Source organism: Leuresthes tenuis, unplaced genomic scaffold, assembly GCF_036924035.1.
Source record: "Leuresthes tenuis unplaced genomic scaffold, fLeuTen1.0.hap1 SCAF_22, whole genome shotgun sequence".
NCBI classification, from domain to species: Eukaryota; Metazoa; Chordata; class Actinopteri; order Atheriniformes; family Atherinopsidae; genus Leuresthes; species Leuresthes tenuis.
Window position 1 is genome coordinate 6333080 of NW_027325376.1, and position 21838 is coordinate 6354917.

The following is a 21838-nucleotide window of genomic DNA, read 5'->3' on the forward strand; positions in this document are numbered from 1 at the left end:
TAGCATCTAGAAATTAACTATTAATAATCATCAGTGTTAATCTTACCCTGCAGATTCATGATTTTAATGCAACTAAATGTTTCTGAAGGATTAAACTCCAATAAATAAGAATAATATCAGCTCTGTGTGGCTAGGAAGACAAAGGCACGTGTCCCGCTCTGTGACTGGCGAGCCTTGTGCGGGATTGCAAAGGGCCAGGAACACATCTGAAATGACAGTTAAATCGACCAATCATATCCTCTCCTGAAGTGGGTGGGCTGTGTGATCATATGACAAGTTCCGCCTGCTGTGGGACAACCAATCACAAGCTGCCTGAAGGCATTTCAGTGCAAGTCTCTCGCGACAGCAGCACTCAGTGGGCATCAAAGTTCAATTTATTAGCCGTGCAGTTCTCAAGATAACTTTGCTGCCAAAAGACCTCCACCAGCTGGATTTGGTGCAGCATATTAAGGCTTTTGTGCAGCATTTGGACTCCACCAGCTCTGCACGGTAGCAGGATCATTCAAAGGTGGGATTTCCCATTTTAAAAAGTAGTGCCATCATTTAAAGATGAGCCGTTAAGAATGCTGTGGAGCCCCGGTTTAGCAACCTGTGTCATTATTGTCAATGTAAAAAACATGAAATTCATCTCGGAGCTGGTGCTTCGATCTGATATCAGTGATTAGTTCAGCTACCTACTTGTGCATGTGGCCACTGCCCTCTGATGCCTGGCCTGTGTGTGTGTGTGTGTGTGTGTGTGCTCTCGTGCTGTGTGAGCTCGCTGTAATCGAGTTGTTTTTCTGTGCTCAGCTGGATTTTACATCCTGCTCCACTGTTGCCATTCATCACCCGAGTGTACACAGAGCTGGTGTGACGGGGTAATTATTAATCAGGAGGATTGACATTTTTCTCCAAACCTGAGCTATTTTGGATTTCCATAGTCACGCCGTCTCATGCAGTGAACTGCCATCGCTTCAACTTTGGTCAGAGCCGGAGCGGTGAAGCCAGATTCTTGCTGTCGGAGTTATTCAAAGAAGACGGTGGCCATGGAGCGAGGGTCAAAGGGTCGGCGGGCCGAGGTCTGGCATGCACCGAGCGAGCGAGCGAGCGACTGCTGGAAAGCTTTTTACTTTCATTTTCAGATTGAAATTGATGACGCAGAACGTCAAAATACTGAAAACGCTTATTCCTTACTGGTCTTGCTTCCATACAAGCAGAACAGAGGATGAAAATGAACAAACTGACCATGGCGTGTAGAGTAAAAAGAAACAATCAATTTGAGCGACTCCAAACATATTTAACGCTGCTAATGAATCTCTGCAGGGAGAGACGACAGGAAATATTCAGCATTTCAGCTTCCACGCATGGACCGGTGCAGTCTGAGGCCTCTCTCGTAAACTTCCTGCCTGTTTTTCCTTCGTTTTAAGAAGGTAGTTAAAACTTAAAATACAAGTCGAGGGGTTTAAATCATCCCGTCACTGTTTCAGGTCACATCTTACGAGAAAGCGCCAACATTAAAGGATGAAGAAGAAAAAAAGGACGTTTGAGCACCAGTCAGACAAGTAGAGTCCAAACAGGACAGAGACAGCGGCCTTCGTTTCCAAACCATCCAAAGACGCTCTCCATCCAAACATCTAACCCTTCAATGCCAACACTTGGAATGACTTGTATAAGCAGACTGACTGTCAGTTTGGGAGTAGAAACAGCATGTGAGGGCATACACATGCGCACGCACATGCAAAATTAAGGCTGTTAAGAGACTTCCAAGTACGAGGCAGATTTCAATCGACAAACATCATCTCAGCGGAAAAACACACAACATTGTCTTTCATGACTGTGATTTGCATAGCCAATGAGCATGAAGTTCATAAAAACATACCTAATTTTGGATTTTTCAAAGTCACCGTGCCATCTGCTTTTTTGTTCCGCAACAAACAAACAAACACGCACGCAAACAGCTTCCCAGCCGCACCCCCCGCCGCTCGCAACTCCAAAGTTCCCACTGTATTCATCTCATGAATATGCTAATTGTGCTTTCCTCTGCCAACTGCGTGTGATGCTTCTGAAGGAACAGATATAGTTCCAATAAAAAGGAAGTGTCTACAACTGGATGTCAAAAGGAAAAGGATGTGATAAGCATGAAAAAGGAGGATGTCAGTTTTGCTCCATTCACCCTTGCGCTGCCACTCTATGGCTCCTTCTGACTGCATCTTTGTGCGCTCTGTTTGTGAAAGAAATCAAAACCATCGGACGCGGCTCTGCAAACAGCTCGAAAACAGCTAAATAAGTCGCATTTTGTCTCTTGCTCTGCATATAAAAACATTCTCCCTCTGACCTCACGACACTTCAAGGGAGAGATTATTCCCGCAGCTGCAGATTCATCATCTCCATTTAAACCCCACGCTAAACGAAGAAGTCCTGTTAAATGAGTGCGGGACACAGAGAAAGTGTGTCATTTAAAGCCATTAACTCTGATCCATCTGACAGGATGCAGCACTGTCTTGGCAACGCAAAAGACGGGAACACACTTCCCTTTAGGACTCTGAATGGCTGAGGTTTTGCAGAGAAATGTCATGTCCATCATTCTCAGCAGTGGAAGGTTCATTTTCTTAATAATCTGATCATTTGTCTTCTATGACTGAATTTAAGAGAGAAAAACAAAACTCTAAAAGTAGAAACCCACTAATGATGGTTTACAGTCCGAAAAGCTTGGAAACGTCCAAGTCCCAAAGGTTATGGACTCTGAAATCTGTCAGTGAAGGGACTTAAATATCAGAAAAGCTGGAAGATCTCATCCCATGTTGCAGCACTCAGATCTCCAGCTATATCGAGGTCACCGAGGAAATTTTAAGAATTTCCTCTCCACCCCAAGGACGGAGACACAAAAAAATCCCACTGTGGATCTGTAAAACAAATTGCTGAGGGATTATGGGTCAGACACTGTGGACACAATAATGGGCTCACAAGCCAGTTTTTGAAGAATTATTCTAAAAATGTCAAACACAAATGTGTCAGATGCTTCAACTTTCCCAGGTAGACGAAGAGGTTAGGTGTGATTTTACTATTCCAGTGAAGTAAAGTCCTGTGACCAGAACTCCAGGGACGGAGCAGAGAAAAATGGGTCTGAGGCGGCCTTTTCAGCAGCAAAATGACTGGAATACATGTGGAGCAACTCAATGAGCTTAAGAGAACGCACGATGAAATTTGTGGGGAAAGTTTTTCCCTGCAGCCTCTAAGACGTTTCATCAGAAATCTGCACGCCACCCAGCGATGAGCAGCTTTCCCCCTTCTTTATTTGTGGCTCAGCATTAGCTTAGCGGCTGGGACACCACGAACGTCTACACAAGCACCGGCACAGTATGGGGAACAATAGTGCTTGATTTACAATCAGGCAGCTGCGTCCATTGCCAGCTGTTCCCACACACACACACACACACACACACACACACACACACACAACGGCCCCGTGGCCCAGCCGTTCTCCACGGGAGTCCGCAACCAGCCGCAAGAGACAACGCTCGCGGAAGCCAACCGTGGTGCATGCTTCCACCAGATAAATTGGGCCAATTAGCTTGTGCGCCAAGAGAGCTCGCTGCATAGTACTTTCCAGGGGAAAGGCTCCTAAATCAGAGTAGAACTTCTGTCTCTCTTTTTATGCTTTTTTCCCCCTCTTTTTTCAGCAATTTGCAAGATGCGCTAACTGCTCCGAGAGAGGAGGATGAGAAGGTTGATTAGACGAATCAAGTCATTGATGCGGCGGTTTAACCGTCTCATAGTTCTTCTGAATGGATCAAGTTCGGCGGTAACTTGAAAAGTTTCGACTCTGAATGTGTATCAATGTCCCACTAAACTTTTTATCGACATCGCGCCCATTTTAAGCATGCATCAAAATAGCAGGAAGTGCCCCTTTCCGCCACTCACACTCCCACGTCTTCAACCAATCCTCTGCCTATCTCGCCATCAGACTAAAATATCTGGGAGGAATACATCTGGTGGACAGCTTGTCAGGGAAATGGAAATGGAGAAACTGAAGGGATCCGAACGATCTGTCTGTGCCAGAATTAGAGTCCACTTCATTACAAGGGAGGGATGGACACATAGAGCATAAGATAAGGTTGAAAAAACACCGTCTATTTCTGGCTTTAGCAGCAGTGCCACACGCTTCTGCAGGTAAGCACTCCTTCTGAAACGTTAAACACAGCAGCGGAAATGTGAAAAACAAAGAAGATCTGGGTTACTCAAACTTTGCAGCTCAAAGTAATTGAATTGTTCATATGGGCTCAATAAAACACAATTTGACTCCCATCCACGGCCGCTCCTCCTCAGGCGAGATGTGAGCAGAGCGCTGCTGATGAGGAAAAGACTAAACTAATCAGGAATTAGGGGCGCCATTTCCCAGCTGCCACTCACCATTTCAGACAGTAACTGCCTCTTTTCCCTTCCAGACGTCCGCACCTTATGAATGCAGCAGCAGAGTGAGTCACTCCTCTACCTGTTCAAGGGGGAGCACTTCATTTCCACTGAAATCAACCGTCTGCGCCGGAGATGCTGCGGAGCCCAACAGTAGTGTCAGGAAGATGATTTTTAGCTCTAATAACGCAGCACGGATCATTGCTTTTGTTATGCTGAGCTACATCACGAGCCGTATTTTGGCTGACTGTTAATGCCATGTCACACTATTAATAAAGCTTCAATCAGCGGTGCTGCAAAAGCCGATTGGAGTAGTCCCCTGACAGAATAAAGAAAGTTTAAGACACTGTAGCAGAGTGCTTTTATTAAGCCCTGAGCGCAGCCTTTGAATTATTAAGAACTAAAGCACATCTATAGACCATCAAACCATTAGGCTGGGAGCGAAAGGCATCCTGTAGTACATTGGAAAACACCTCATCTCCCCATGCCCACGCCGTCCTGACAGCGCTTCGTTTTGATCGAAGAAGTTGGAGCATGTCGACTTTTAAAGCCCACCCCTCTGAATTTTTCAACAGCTGCAGTTAAAGCGCCATTAATGCACAAAAGCAACGCTCTGCATAAAATATTAAATAACAAGGTGTTTATCGGCTGACAAATCACAAGGTCTCATCTGTGGGGGGGCGTGGGGCCTGTAAGAGGGGCCGGAAACGGCCCCCAGCAAAAGGGACACAGAGTATATTTGAAATATAGACTAAAGGCTTTTATCTGGAAATAGTTTCGAGTCTATTTTCTTTTACTACAGTTGGAACCTGATGGAAAAGAAATTTCACAAATGCTTACTAAAGGGTTCTGCAGTTGAGTTTTAGTGTTTTTCAGCTCATTTTGAAGCCCACCGACGACCTCCCTGTTCTGCTTTAACTCCACAATTCTCCCGGTTCGTTCAGACGAAGCGAGGAGCTGCTTTCAGCATAAATGCCCAGGCAGATCATCTCTAACTGCCTGCACCACACAAACGGCAAGTGGAGTGGCGGATTTAAGCAGCCGTCTACTGACAAATTCTATCGAGAAACCAAAGCAGCTCTGGGTGCAGTGTTAATATTAAAGTTGCATTTAGCAGATCAGCTGCTTTGTGAAAGGCTAATTAAATGTTTGCTAACAAGCAGCAGAACTTAAACAGAAGATGAGCTCTGCCTGTTCTGTTTTAGAGCTTTTTCCTGCACATCTGTAATCAAACTGCATCTTTTGCACACGCATTTAGTCCATTAGTTGCTGCTTTAATCCATTACGATGCACTGCTACATGCGTGTGCATCCCTTTAAGCATCAGACATGAGCACGGCCAGATAAAACACAACAAGAGGCTGAAACGCATCATGCAAGTAATGATACTTGCGTCTTGTCATCGTCGTGTGACTGGACTCTAACGGCTAAAGCATGCAAACACAGTTCAGGTCTTAAAGGGTTGCACATGCTGCTTAAAGGTGCCATATTAGGAGAAAAGGATAAGGCAGGTTTGAGGCAAAAATTGACCTTTTTCCTCATTATTAACAGCATTTCAGATACACTCACTCTTTTTCAAGTATAGTACAATATGGTTGTAATCAACACCAGTGATGGGAATAACAACAACATTAAGAAACTCATTTCAATGCATCATAATTGTCTTTTTGAAATGACTTTAAAATGAAGTTTATTTGTACAGATAATGAGATTTTGAGGAGATACTCGGATAACATCTCTCTCCAGCGCCTGTGCGAGGCAATTTCCCAGACCTCAGCTCTGTTCATTAGCCAGTGTGAACAACCACCAATGAGGGGCTGAGGCCGCGTGGGGTGATGGAAATAGAGATGGATGTCTTGCTCAACATGAACGGGGCTCAGCTTATTCAAGTGGCAGGTACTGTTTCTCCTGCATCCCCTCATTCCTTATCCCCGTCCAAATAACCCCTTTCCCCAGAGGCAGTGCCCATAGCAGGCTCCTTCTCCTAATTACCCATGGGCCCTGAAAGTGCTCCAGCTGTTGGGAGAAGTGGGACCAGGGCTGAGCAGGAGGTGCAGCAGCAGCTCAGGTGTCTGAGTGGGAAACTGGAGCCTGATTAAAAGTTTTTAACTGCCTTGGAGGACAAAGAAAGACGAATTCTAAAGTTTTGGAGGAAGTTCATTTAGGAGAATGATGTGAAAAAGTTCTTCTAGTTGGTCTCTTTATCTTTTCTAATCAACTGCCCGTAGTTTGGCCTGTGCCTCCACAGAGCGTCGCAGCTCTGTCATCTAGCATACATCCATCTGACAAGGACTCCCAGAAGACTATGCAAAGCGCGCTTGAAAAACACATGCATTGATCGCTTTGACTGGACTGTTTGCTGTACGGATTAAACGATTGGCAGTTTGACAACTGACAGACTGACACTGATTGATCGATCAGGGCTTAAACCCCTGACAAACACGCGGCTTAAATTGCTTTCAAATAGATTGACAGGTGGATCGGCCTCGCCAGGAGTTCGCAAAACGGCTTTTTGCACCCACCGTCTCTTCCGCGCCGATCCAGTGTCGCCTTGGCGGGGCCGGAGGAGATGTAGAGGAAGCCGTCCATGAAGAGGGAAGCGTCGGGCAGGGAGGCGGCCTCCGACCACTGCTCCAGTCTGGGAAAATCTACAAGGAGACCAGACACAGTAGATGAAGCGGGTTCATCCGGTGGCAGCATTCTGATCATCGTTTCACGTTCACCTTCTGCTGGAACATTTCAAATACTTTTCATTTCACCTTCAGAGAGTGCAAGTGTGCAACGGCGTCTTCGTCCCATTCTGCAAAGATCTGGCGTTAAAATACAAAGAAAACTCTGTGCTGAGGTTCGAGATCTGAGCACGAAGGCTTCATACCTTATTCAGCTCTAGAAAAAAAGCATACAAAGCAGGCAAATCCGACTTCTTATTGGACCGTAAAAGACCTTTAGGAGGGTGGAGTGAAGACGAAAATCTCCAACAGTCCAAGTTGTCTGATCTCTTTAACACTGACCAGGCGGGTGCCCCGACTCCTGCTTTGGTCTTTGTCCTATTTTACCATTTTAAAAGCTGAAAATGATCAGTCGCTGAACACCAGAATAATACTTAAAGTTGAGCTTGGATCGGTCTGAGTGCATCTGTAAACCAACTGATGTGTTTTATACCTCACAAGCCACACTTTACATCTATATATTACCCACGATTCCATCACACTTCATTCATCACTGATGCCTGCCCCCCCCCACAGAAAAAGATCTATCTGTGTTTGCAACATGGAAGTGTATTTAGATCAGGTCTTTCTCAGATCTCCAGCTGTTCACATAATAAACTGTTTCAGCTTGGATCCGAGGATCAGCGCCTCGGCGCTGCTGAATCACGCCCAGGCAGGACAACGGGTCCAATGCACCAATGCTCTGACCTCTACGTGAAGCGTGTTTTCCCAGCAGTATTAATTTAGCAGCGCGGCATTATCCATTTTGTCACAAGTGGCATAAAACGTGATTATACAAGTTTATTTAGTCCTGACTTTGTCACATGGTCACACGCCTGCAAAGTCAAAGATAAGGTGCTCTGAGACCACCGTGTGCTCCATCTGTTAAAAAATTAGTTTTACACTGTCCTCATTTCATCTTTGTCCATTTAAATTCAAAGCCTTCCCCGCTCACCCCCCCCCTTTACTTCTGAACTCCATCTCCCCATTCCTTTTTTTTTTTGGCAAGCTTTAAGAGCTCCCTACATTCAACCATATCATTCTCAAATTCAATTAGCTTCAATTCTGAGGTTCAATTTTCTGCCAGAGCCTTGGTAATATCTTTACAGATTTTATCTGCAGTACCTCCAGCGCTCTCATCAAGCAAGGTAAAATAGCTTTAATTGAAAGCACTTTTGATTGAAGTGACATTTCCACCCTTTGCTGGCGCCTCATCCGTGGTCACATGTCGTCTCGCAGAGAACAATCGGTTGGTTTAACAAGACGAGTTAATGTATTTGCTCTGCGTCGACTCATTACGTCAGGCTTATCATCTGTGTTGGAGTGAGCGTTATTAATCTTGGCTTTACAGCAAGGCAGTCGTTCCTTTGGAAAGGATTCTAGAATAAAAAATAAGCAAAATGAATGTCATATATCATATTTCAGAAAGTAATGGGAACGTGTTTCAATGCTTGAAAACAGTGACGATGGGGAACCTTTTTTAAAGATCTTAATTCAAACAGTTGAGTGAAGAATTTAAACTCAATGGACAACATATTTTGCAAGATGATACAAATCTGAAAGCCAGGAAAGTTTAAGAAAAGTTGGGACAGAAGCGTCCTTCCCAGCATGCAGTTTGGGGAAAGAAAGCAGGATGTTCTCTCATTCTTGGTATTTAAGCTATTTAACCGTTTGTGACTACTTTGTAGTTTTCTTCTGTGTTTCCAGTACTTGGTGACACATCTGGACAGCAGAAAGTTCAGTTTAGTGCACGGACTGTGCATGGCCTGGGCCGATAATCAATGAATCAATCATTTTGCCGGCGTTGATATATCGCCATGTGGGATATATGCGTTTTCCTCGTCTCTCGCCTCCAAGCAGGCTGGATGACAAGAAGGTTCACTCTGTGCTCTGACTCAGCACCTGGGCGCGTTTGTTCCACAGCGGAATGAACAGAGTGAACCCTCTTGTCAGCCATCCAGGCTCTTTGTCTCTGTGGGGGAGGCTGGGCCGCTGTTGGCTACACAGAGTGCAGCAAGAGCCCATCAACACGGACGAGCCAGTGTGCCGAATTGGTTCAAAAGTGGTGGCAACACCACAAACTTACATGCCCACCGACCCAGTTTTCCCAGCTGGGGGAAAAAAAACTGCACCTCGAGATGCAGAGCCTTGGTCCCGGCAGTCAGCTCTCACTGAGGCGTTTGGTCGGCATAGTAAACAAACGGATCAGCACAAAATGGTGCGCGCTACAGAAAGTGTAGTTCGCTACATTACAAAAGAAACGCTGCCCTTTAATTCAGCTGAAAGCCAGCATTTAGAGAAATGCTGCAAACGTTTTTGCCTGGAATTGCCTGCGAGAAAATACATGTAAAGAAAAGCAGTTTTATTTTTTGTTTTAGTCATTTAGGGTATTTAAACGTTTTTGAACTTAAAATGGTAAAAAACACTGAGAAATAAAAGTTTATTGTATTTGAAAGGGTGTGTATTATCATGATATATTATCATGTCGACAATAATATCGTTTATTGGCAACAATTTGTGGGACGATATATCGTCCAGCAAAAAAAACATTTTTTTTACCGTCCCAGGCCCAGCATGGCCATGATGTCGTGACCCAGGCAGAATGTGATTTGGCATCTTCTTCCTAAAACGAGCTCCCCTGAAATAGATGGCAACAAAGCCTGTATACATGGTTCAGAATAAATGGTGCCTTCGTTCGCAGATGTGTAAATTACTCATGCCATGTGAGCTAATGCACACCCCAACCACCACAGACTGCTTTATATTGTTATGTTCAACTTGGAGCTGGTTTAGAAAGAATCATCTTGTTTTTTGGGTGTAATGAGGGGTCGAGTGAGGGATAAAACCATCATCATAGGTCAGTTACAAGTCTGCCTGACAGTATGCAGCAACTGATTAAACAACATTTCTGGCATCACACTGTCATTTTAATGCTCTGTGGCCATCTGTAATACGTACAATATCATTTTGAAGCGAGGCCAAGGAATGCAGCCCCAAGTTAGTTAGCAACATCTGTAATCTTTAAATCTAATATAGAGAATGTGTCTGCCAATATCAGCATAATAAACACATTGAATCTGACATTTTTCAGCAATAAACCCCATCAAAGGGAGTCTAACACACACATAAACACGTTTCTCCAGCCACTCAGGTTGAGAAGATGTAAATAAGCCAGTTGCTGGATGCTGAATCAGTTGTAACGAGGCTCTCTCTCTCTCTCTGTGAGCCTGCTAAAGAATCCTTCTGGGGCCATAAAGCTGGACTCTGCTAAGATGAGACGGTGACGTCTGCGAGGGCGGCAGTTGAGAAGTCTGGCCTGAGCTGATTGGTTCATTCCCCAGTGAAGGGTGGTGACATGACAGAGTGCTCAATTAGCCATCTGGTCGCCCACGGCAACAGCCACAAAGCGGTCTCCTACAGGCAGCGGACAGTGGGCTAATCAGAGACGCTTGTTCACACGCTTGCTCTCAGACATGTGCATCGAACGTCAACACGAGCTGAGAACGCATGCGAGAGGAGCAGAAATAACCTGTGCAAGAGGCAAGAAGACCGTAGTCCCAGGAGTGAAACAGAACCACTCACGTGATGACAGAGGAAAAGATCTAAAAGGCTTTGACTTTAAACCACCACGTCAGAAAAATCTTTCATTTTCCCCAGATGCTTGTGATCTCTTGACCCTCTAACTGCCTTGTTTACAGTTATGTGCATTGATGGAAAACAAAAAAACCCGAAAAACAGTAGAATAGAGACAGGGTCTCTGATTTAGTGAGCATCTGTGTGCCACCGGCGTCTTCTGAAAGCCTGCCGAATACATTTTTAATGTGTTGCAAGAATTAAGGCGCCAGAGATGCTACTGTTGGGTGGCAACAATAAAACCTGTTTGCCTCTGAAACCATGACATGTCATTTAGAAAGAATGGCAACAGTAAGAGGCGCTGCCACAGAGCGTGGGTTTACACAGTAACACAGAAGGTTTACCTTGCTTACTTCGCAGTCTGGGCATCGAATTATGTCTTTATCCCATGATTTTCTGTGAAATAGCTGGCAGGCCTTCAGGGTCCTGCTGCAAAGCATGCCAGGTACTTAGTTCAAACATGCATGATTAAAGCGTTTGACATCATTTGTAAAGATTTAGTTGGATTTTGTAGAGTTAAGAACTGATAAATGGTCTCTACAGTTTGGGGAAATGTGAAACTAAGGAACACTTAGATTTCTTCAGTGTTTGAAGCTGTGCCGTCAATCTCTTCAAATTTCACAGTCGCAGATACAAGTGGCATCAGTGCGTTTACAGTGGGCGTATCCACAGTGACTCATCACCAACTCTGCAAATCCTCTATGGTACAATATACCACAGGATGTACAGGAAACAGGGAGGTTGCCACTTTAATGGGGTTAAATCTGACTGAGAGCCAGAAGGACACCATGTATTGGCTCACTGAAAGCTGTGGCACCCTTAGTAATGCATAATATAAAGCCTTTATATCTTTCTATAAAGATGGACGTCTTGTACTGTGATCAATGCGGACATGTTTTGTACCAGCCTGTAAAACGTGTTTATTTCTGCTGTGATGTTGGGCATTTTAACTGGGAGTTCTGAGGGGACTCACTCGCTCGCTGGGGACTGTTTTACTGGATATGAAAGTTTTCTCTTTGTTTAATAGTTCACCAAACATATCCAAACTAGAATTTCCTTTAAGATGCAATTCAAACAAAAACTGAGCAATTCAACACAAACTCTGGCTGTTTCACTGCTGGTTTTGTGCTTTTTCTTTGTTTTTGCAGGTTCTGAAACCATGATTAATGTACTGCAATGTTTTCATAGAGTATTAATGTTCAATGTGGATTCTTGGCAGACTTGTTGCATATAAGGAGACTTCAAATCATTCAACTCTGCCTCATTTGCAGCAGGTACCTTGCAGATTGTATCTTAGCACTGGGTTAGCAAAGTTAACATGTTAGCAAAGGCTAAGTTGGTTTGGTTGGGAAAGGAGTAAATACTGGATTTATATCTATCATCAAGATAAAATAAGTTCAAATAAATGCTGATAAATAACCACATTTTAACATAGTAAAATTAAAACTAAATATATCCAATTGAAATTAGCTAATCCTCGGTGTGACCTTGCTAGATGCTAATTAACGCGACAGCTGTGTAATGGTGGTGCGCTCACACCTGATATGTCAGTGTTATATTTCCAGCTTTAGCTTATTGCACGGCCCACATGGCTGCTGCAGCGACAAGCTTATGATCGTAATATGACGTCAAACAACAGCCTGTGTGGAGATGGTTGAACATGTCGTGGAGTGACGCTATCTGCCAAAATCTTCCATTAACATGCATTCAAAGCTAAATTTACATCAGACGTAAAACTGAATGTCTCTGAATGAATTTAAAGATTCTACCTCTATGACAGTGAATGTAGGAAGAAACTACAGTTGTAGTTTGTATCAAACAGGGCATACAAACAAGAATAGGGAAATGAAAGTGGCACGGAGGCTAAGTGGCAGGTGGAGCTTGGTGGCTAATGTTGCACACCTGCAACATCTATGAATCAATTACTCGCTTGTGCCTCCAAAGGACTAGAGGCAAGAGCAGGTCTGGGGGACAAGGCTAAATAGTAGAGCCTCTTTTGTGTGTTTATGAACTATTGCTGGTGTCGGAAGCTACAGATATGGATGTCAACACAACCAACAATTGCTAATCATTTTAAGCTGTTGGAAATTTGTAGTTTTCCATTATAACAAAAAGGCATTTAAATCAATTTGAATCCATTTTTCGACCATGTCTTTGCTGTTTTTTTCTTTTTTTTCTTTACAGAACAGATTCAGAACAAGGCTCCATGCCCTCTTGGTCTAACTCATGCAGATCTGCGTGCACACATCTAAAAGGAGGTTAAGCTTATCGAGCAAACGTGCTACAAACAACCCCCTTAATTACCCTTCCATCTAAAACGGCTTCTAGTTTAGTGTAAAAAGTTTCACAGAGAAACTTTCCATTCAGACACTCTAAAATGTCCCTTTGTGTCCACTTAAAAATCTTAACAACTGTGGTATTCTGCTGCTGTAAATTAGCTTTCAAAAAGTGGCAACATAACACATAGTTTTGACAGTTAATTTTATTTATATGCTTTATGTGCCCTCTGGAATGAAGCATATGGGAATACACCCCTCATAAAAAAAATAAATCATATATATAAAGTAAAAATATGCACCAGACAACCACAGTAGGAGCCTTTGACTATAAGGGATGGAGCACATCACTGGAGTCCCCTTCCTAAAATGCGAAGACACATGGCCTTGGAGAGCTGCATTTTTTTTAAAAACAGAATCTGGGATGGTAATATGGAAATGAACATGCTCCTACGGTATCCCAAGGTGCTCTGGAGCGAGCAGGTGTGGGCGGGAGACCGAGGCCCGTGGAGGCTCACGTGCATGCACTCACATTTACAAAGAGAGGGAGCTAATGAAGTGGCCGTGCTCTGCTATGAGTGGAAGTCCTAACATGGGGTCCACAAATGAGCTGCTGTGGAGGGAATAGGCTGTTCTGGGATAAGCACGTTGACAGCTCTCTTTTCACTCACTATATCCAGGGGAAATAGCGGATTTTCCTATTTTTATTTTTACAAACCGAGAGCACGACTCACACTGCGAAGACAGGCGGTTGGTGAAGTTTTCCGCACACTCGTCCAATTCAGAGTTTAGTTCAGAGGAGAGCACTTTTCCACAGAGTCTGATTGTTTACTGCTGGCTCATTCCTGTGTCCCGGGAGGTCATTAAAAAGGGAAAAGACCGCATTTGTCATTATTTTCTTTTAGGATGGTGTGTGGTTTGCTGCACTGTGTGGTGGCTGAATGGCCTGAAGTGTGCTCCTGCTGTGAAAACATGTCTTACAAGATAAGCGAATAGAGCGAAACTACGCTCAAAGCCACGCACACTGGTACCCCACAGCAAACAACTGAAATAAATATATCTGCCTGATGTTACCTAGCATGGGTGCACTTGTTATCCCGCTGAAAAAATAAAGAAAAATCAGCTATAACCCAAGGCTGAGTTCCTCTAAACTCCAAAACAACTCGGAACCGTTTTGTCCTGGATATTGGCTGTCATTCCTCTCCTCTCGCCTCCACCTTCCCTCTGTCAGCACCAGGCTACGCAGTTGGGATGGTGTCATACGGGAATTGAATTGTTCCCCCATCCAGCCAGACATCACGCTGCACGCAAGTGAAAAAGTTCCATTTCTGTTTAATCAAAATGTCTGCAAACTCCAGAGCGCAGGAGAACAATGCAGACGCCACTCTCCACGGCTCTGTGTGATGGGAAAATGTGGCAGACAGTCAGCGGGAGGAATTTGGACAGCATTTCCTTGGGAAGCCTTAATCTTTTCACAGCCCCGCCGCTGCTTCTTTTTTCCCTTCTTTAGGCTCATCTTCATTCATCAGCGGGTTGCACTGCGGTTATTGGTGATGTGCAGCACCCAATAACATAATAACTGAAATCGACTGTTCTCGTTTTGCAAGTAAATCCCAAGACAGGACCAAAGCTCACAATGCATCTGTCAGTTTGGAATTTTTCATCAGACCCCGAAACAGCATAGAGTTTCACTGCAGTGTGTGGAAATATAGCTTTAATGGACACTGGTGGCATTAAGACTTGCTGGATTTGTGTTTTTTTTGTCGTATTTGTGACCAGGATAAATAGAATAGCAATTTCCCTGACCGACCGTAATTTATTCTCACTCTGAAAACTATAATTTGCGGCAAACACACCCGTTTTCTGACTGTCCTTCACAAGAAAGAAAGAAGCTGCATTTTTCAGAATAAAAAACACTGACTGTAATATAACAGTCCAAAACTCTCACTTAAAAAGCATCGTATCCAAGCCAAAAACAGGAGTGTGTGTTGGTTCCAATTTGAACCAATTTGCTTGGTTCCAGGCTTTCATGCCTCCAACATGACTTTTTTTCACCAGACAGTTACTGAATATTTTCAAGTACTTTTGTCAGACGTCATTAAGGATAAATACATTTGCATGTAGGGCTGGGTACAGAACTTCGGTTCTTTTAAGGCACCGATCGAAATTCTTCGGTAGTACGAGTATCGAAACATGCCTCGTCTTTCGGTGCCAAGCTTCGGTTCCCAGAGATTAATCACGAGATCAAGAACTGATCGTGCTGCCCTCGATTGGCTGTATTAACGTGACACTTTGCTGCATGCATGAAAATGTGGTTCCGCCCACAGTCCTCAGGTCAGCCTGTGGACGCCACAGAGCCCGAGCGGCATAATTCAAAATCTCACCACCGGACTCGGCTTCATCTAAGAGCACCGAGAACAGCGCAGTGTGTGACATTTTAACAGATAAATTAACCTTCAGCGAAATCCGCCAGTAATCTCAGTGTTCCTGCAACTTAATACGTGCAGAAAGCAGACAAGTTGATGTTTCCGAAGAAAACTGCTGAGTGAAAAGTATCCTCAGTGTGTCGGATAGCATTAGACACCAACCTGCCACCTGTTTGCAACTGTTTTGCACGGGAAATTATTTGTTGTAAATTTTTTCTGTAGAAAACTGCTTGGATTGGAAAAATAAAACTGAAGATTTGTACGGTTATGTGTAATGTAATTTCCTTTTTGTTAGAATTTGGTATCGAAAAAAGTATCGTTCAGGAACCTGTACTGAAGTGAAGGTATCGGTATTGAAAAAGTTTGATCGATACCCAGCCCTGTTTGCATGTACGGTGGCTCAGAGTGGTCAAACGACTCTTGGAAAACATTGGCTGATGTGAAAAAACACATAAAATCAAACCTCTTCGCAGAAAAATGTAATTACTCTCCAGCTTAGTAAATAAAAGGCTTCCTGCACTGGTACTGAATACCTGCACTGAGCAGAAATATGTCAAAAACAACCCACTGCAGTGAATAATGTGCTTCTATTTCTGGACATCATGAGAGAACTGTGGTTCCACGCTGCCAGTGTCACACACATAAAGAATCAAAGTCTTTACTGAAAACAAAACGCCTTCTTAAGGGTGGTGTCTAAAATCCCTTTTAGGGGGAGCTGTTTTGTGGCCACTCATTTAGTTCCATCTTGCAAAGTGCTGCACCGACTGCTGTCCCTGAGGCAACATGCCCCTGCAGCCAAGGGGAAGTGTCAATCTGTCAAAGCAACAGTTGGGTTCCTTGACCCAGGTCATGACTGCCAGCTACAGTCAGCTTAGTTGGACATAAGTCCTCGTAGGAAAAGTCTGGTTAGGTCCACATATTTCTGTTAACAGTGAAGCTCAATAACTTCCAGTCACATAATGAGCACATAAGCATTTCAGACGGGCCCGGCCACACACACGAATACCTGTGTGTTTCTCTGCCTTCATCTATGCGTGTCTTCTGGCACACCTCGAGTAACTGCCATCACCATGGTAACCAGGTGACCCATGCCACCAATTAGCGAGTCCCTATTAGGATCGGTGCCGACGAGCATACACAGATATACCGTAAACATTATGTAAAATACAGTCCTGCCCCCCCCCAGCTCCAGCCAGCGGCAGAGGCCGCTCCTTTAATCCGAGAACGCTCTTATCATCGACCCCGCGTGGAAGCGCACGCACAACACACCCCCATCACATCCGCACGAGCCGCCGATGCAGGGGAACACAGGGTGGGTAATACAAAGGAGAGTTTGGGGAAGAGAGGAGAAACCAAAGCCGCAGAGGCAGAACTTTTAACTTAAACCTGCCGGTTTCATATTTGTGGGTTTTTCTGCCTTCATTTCCCATTCATGAAGAAGATAAAAAAATCTCCCACTGAGCTTCCACGAACGTGGCAGCATAGGAGGGTATGTTTTTTTAAACCTGATCAGCTCGTTAACGTATCAAGACAATGGGTCGAATGTGTTTGGCACCGATGGTTGTAAGTAGCACGTCAAGTTTAAAGGCCTTTTCACACATTCACCTGCTTTTTTCATTTATTTATATTTTTCAGGTCTGGCCAGGAGAATCCTAAGTTACTCTTTTTCTTTTGCAGCCTGGCATCTCACCTGGGTTTAACACCGGCCCTGAAAAACTTAGTAGAACTCGTTACCTTCATTAATGGATGAATGAGCACGTACAGCAAAAAGTACACACAGTGTGGAAAAAAAAAAGCACAGGAACAGGGAATGGTTTCAGTTTGCAGTTACCTTGAGCAGCAGATAGAGTATGGACCAACTGATGGGGGCCCAAATGCTTACCGGTGAGTTTATTCTGGTGCAGGAACTCCATCTGCAGTTTCTGTCCTGCACGCTGAGCCAAAAGGTAAGGGGTGGAGTAGGCTGAATCCCCGGTGGCGCACATAACATCTGCCCCACTGAACACGAGCATCATGGTCTGCAGCACATCAGGCGACACCACGGCTGCACACAGTGCCTGCATGTAGAACAGGAGAAAGAGGAGCACACCATGACTTATCTATCGCACACGCTCCTTTGCTTTATGACGGACCTCTTGAGGGCTCGACACCATTTATAAAACCATTCAATAATGCATCCATTCTCTATACCAGCTAATTACTGTTAAGGATTGCAGTGAGCCGGAGTCTGTCCTGGTTAAAAGTGGATGATGGGCGGGATAAACCCTGAGCAGATCACCGATTTGTCATTTCCACACGTATACCAGTTAGATTCTGGAAGTCTTATTTATCAAAACCCACCTGCTGCAGTAGCATAATATATAAGACTGAATTATTGGAGTAACGGCTCATTGGATTTCTAAGTAGTCGTCTATGGCTGGATTAATTGCTTTAAAAAATTCACATCCCAGACAATGAGGCAGTGAAAATCCCTGGAAACGCAGCCGTCATCTCCCTTCTCTGTGTAGGAGGAGCAGCTCCGAGTCGTGTGCGAGGCTACGCTAGGTTGATAGAGGACAAAGAGTCTATAAAGCGGCATAAGAAAACCATATAAAGTTTGAAATTGACTTCCCCTCGCTGATCTCAGAAGATAAGTTAAAATATGATCAAACTTTAATACTGCCTGTGGGAATCATTACAGCCCTAATCCCTGTGAAAAAAGGCAATATAGAAAATAAGAACAGTACAAATGGGCCGTATTAAATATAATGAAACACACAAATTCAAAGAGGAGAAATGCGAGAATATAGACGAGAAAAACAATTAGGTGAGCAAAAGAAAATCAGCAGACCATACCGAAGAAATAAAGTGTATATATAACACATGAAGTCCCATCAAGGATGCAAAAAATACACAGGAAGGAGCGAAAGGTGACAAGACCTTCCAACAGTGTGTCACTGAGGAAACTGAAGGGTGAGAAGGCTTACTAAAGGATCAAATGTACAACGTGCTTCCAGCCCTGTGCAAAAGCCTCGACCCACTCTTCATTTCTTCTTCAGACTAACGTGTTCTTCTGTCGTCCGTTATGCTCTGAACACTTGTTCTACTGGTGAATCAGATGCGTTTTTAAAACCTGAATGATTTATAGGTCAGTGTTAAGCGGGGGGGACACACACACACGACACATTCCCATAGAAACTGTCAGGTAGAAGGAGGAATGGGGGAAAAAAAGAAAAGTTATTTTGCTTTTAGACAATTAAATGTGACTGCTTGGAAGCAGGATGGATAAAATGAGGTAATTCATACAAACACACACTGGCTGTAAGATGGGGTCTCCAGCCTGTGCTGAGCATTGTCAAACGTACTTAAACTTTTTGAAACTAATAGGGCTTTTGCATATCAACATTAGTCGAGTGTAATCACCTCATCTTGGCTGCTGTAGGAGGGGATCTGGTTATATATGATAAGATGATTCTTTACATAACTTATGTCTGCCTTTGTGAAACACTTGCATCATACAGTGTTTCCACAGATGAGCAGAATATACTCAGAATGTCAAATACTCCTGAGGAACTGTCAGTAACTTTCATTAAATGCTTTCCAGTTTAACTAATAAATGGCAAACAACTGAAACGACTCGTTCAATTTTCAAGTTAAAGGGAACTTTTAACAAGTGGTCAGATTTCTATAAGAACCCGGTGCTACTCAAGTCTTCCCCGTCTGTCTGTGTTTTAGAAAGTGCACGTAAAGGACCTCAACAGTTCCAAAGGTCACATTCAGAAGATCCAACAGAGGACGCTGCTCCTGAAAAGCCTGAAATGCCTACTTTGCAGCTCAGTATCCGTCTTATTACCCGTTCACAGCAGCGACACCCTCTCAGAAACCTCGCTTGGCGCGACCTCAAAGCAGCCATTACTGGAGCTGCTTCCTCCAACTCTAAAACGTCCCAAAACTCCATGAACACGAGGCCGTGTAAACGGAAAACCTCAAACGTATGAACTCTAAATGAGCATTACCTGGGCACCAGAACAAATGTGGTCGGGTTCTGCTTCTCAAAGTAAAAGCTTTTTCCTCAAATATCTGAAGCTTCAAGCTGCTTTAGAAATGAACTCTTTTCAGCGGTGCTGAATCAGTGGAGTGCTCTTAAATGAATAACAATGACCTCTAACTGGACCATTTTCTACAATCTTGTCTCATAGAAAGGCTCAGATCAATTAAGCAGCACCCATAACAGCTGGCTGTTGTAGGCTATGATGAGTCAAAGCTACAATATTTGTACACAGGGAAGACAGAAAAATGTGTTGAAAAGGTACAAAAATAGAGAGGAGAAGAGAAAACTCAGCTCTGTCAGTAAAGCCCATGAAAAAAAGAACAAAAAGACAAATTCAGCTCGGTTTAAATATAGAAGGAAGGCTTTTAAGCACCAACATCCAGTGGAGACGGACAGGACTGCAGTGCAGCCCTGAAAGCTGGCAGCGAGGACAGTTAAACCTTGTGCTCTTCAGTTAAAGTCTGTTCAAGCCCTCGTTTATAGCAGGATAAAAAGGAAAAAAGGTATGCAGCATGTGTACCACGAAGACATTAAGTGGTTAAAGTGATTTCTTTTCTAACAAAGACCCTGCAAAGATTAACGGATAAAGGAAGCAAAGGAATACAGTCTGAGCGAGGACGATATTTTCTTTCTCCCTCCGTCTCTTTCTTCCTGTCCAGTCGATTGATGTGACATTGTGCTCGATGACCTGCGACAAAGTAGATCAACAGAGGAGCCGAGAGGCAAATGGGGGAATTTCAACGAACAACTTCTCCTTTCATCGGGCTCGGGCCGAGTCAGTAGGCTGCATCGATCTGCCACAAACAAGCAATATCCGCCTGAAACAGTGGCACAGCGAGGCCGCGCATATGGACACACAAACAAAGTACCTGTCAATAAAACCTGCCCCCACACACTGAGATGAAGATGTTGAGCTATGTGTGCTCCAAGACCGGAGATTCATTTATCTCCATCTGTGTGTGCGGCTTCTGCAGAGACCGCTTCATCTTCATCAATAGAAAACAACAGCTAAATTAATTCCGTCTTCATCTCCTTTGCTCGCACACAGGACCGGGTCAGATTATGGCAAACAGTCCCGTGCAGCTTGGCCTTATTCTGTATCGTCTCTGGAAATGACCTTCCGTGTCAATGCAATTACTGTAGCCGCAAGAGGCTCTGAGCGTGTGTGTGTGTAATGATATAAGAAGCTCCTTTGACACCCCCTTCTCTAGGTCATGTGGTCTGCGGAGACTCTGTGGAGGTCAATGGGATATGAGCTCCTAATGGGGAACATGGGAATAAGAAACAAGAGAGACTGGGATGAAGAGAGGGCATGAAATGACAAAAAAAAAAAAGATGATGTAAGTGCACATATTTAACGTTGCCTTTTCTCTTTTTTTTTCTTTTTTAAACTTGAAGCGACATCCTAAACGCCGTTTAACAGAGCGCTCCGGGTGAGATTCGTGACCCTTGAGCCCAAAAACCTATTAAATGTCATCCTTGATTTTAATATGGCATGAATGTCAATGAGGAAACCGTCAGCATCGTTGTCTTTGTTCCAACCGAAGACTCCCAAAGGAAAAGGTTTTATATAGAATTTCAGATTCATCCTCACGGTAAGCACATGTGACGCCGCTCTGGAACAACTTGTCCGACGAGATTAAACTCGTGTCCTTGTTTTTGTTTGTTTTGGCTCCTTATTCTTTTTTTTAAGTGGATATTTGGCTTTTTGAGGAGTTTTCTAACTGCACACACGTGTGTGTGGAGTCACGGTGTGTGCGTTCCCCTCCGTGACACACTGATCCAGACAGTTAGAAAGCAAACACGGCCACCCACTTCCACCAGTTTCCTACCTTCTTCCATCAGCCTATTTCCCTCATGCCCCCCCCCCACACACACTCTACTCCGCTGGACTGACCCTTTTAGGCAGCCACACTCTGTCACACTTCCCCTCCTACACCACCTGGCAGGAAACTCCCACTGGAACAGCAAATTCACACATCTCAAGTGAAGCAGCACGCATGTTCACACACATGTACACACTCCCACGTACACGCACTCGTGCACAGGCCGCAATAAAACCAACCCAAGCATTTCTGTTGTGGATCCTAATCCACTTTTCCACTTAGCTTTTCCTCACTCTGTGGCCTCGCTCCCCTTTTCCCTGCACATGCGTCTCTCTCCATCTCTGCTGGGAAAACAATGCGAGGGGCTGATCTGCGTAATGCTGAGGCAGGTGGAAACTTTCTTCATTGCCTTGTGTGGTTTTTTTTCTTTCAAAGAAGGCCCAAAAAACCCGGCTCTATCTTTTGCTGCAGCAGCAGCAGCAATAAACCCCCGAGCCGTCTAAGGTCTGAGCGCCCGCGTGCTTACACTCCAAATCGATGACTTTCCCTCT

At 44.2% G+C, this 21838-nt stretch overlaps 1 protein-coding gene and 1 long non-coding RNA gene across 2 annotated transcripts in view; one reads left to right on the forward strand and one right to left on the reverse strand.

Moving 5' to 3' along the window:
• Positions 1 to 21838, reverse strand: part of arap2 (ArfGAP with RhoGAP domain, ankyrin repeat and PH domain 2) — a 114338-nt gene that overhangs the window by 37295 nt on the left and 55205 nt on the right. Inside the window, exons 14-15 of the mRNA XM_072377002.1 lie at positions 17314 to 17488; positions 6911 to 7036 (exon numbers count right to left, since the gene is read on the reverse strand). Of these exons, the coding sequence (XP_072233103.1) occupies positions 6911 to 7036; positions 17314 to 17488 (301 nt within the window). The remainder of the gene's footprint in view (positions 1 to 6910; positions 7037 to 17313; positions 17489 to 21838) is intronic.
• LOC140282410 (uncharacterized) lies at positions 362 to 5521 on the forward strand. The gene is made up of 3 exons (XR_011909848.1): positions 362 to 508; positions 3660 to 3781; positions 3944 to 5521. It is a non-coding gene; the product is annotated as an uncharacterized lncRNA (long non-coding RNA).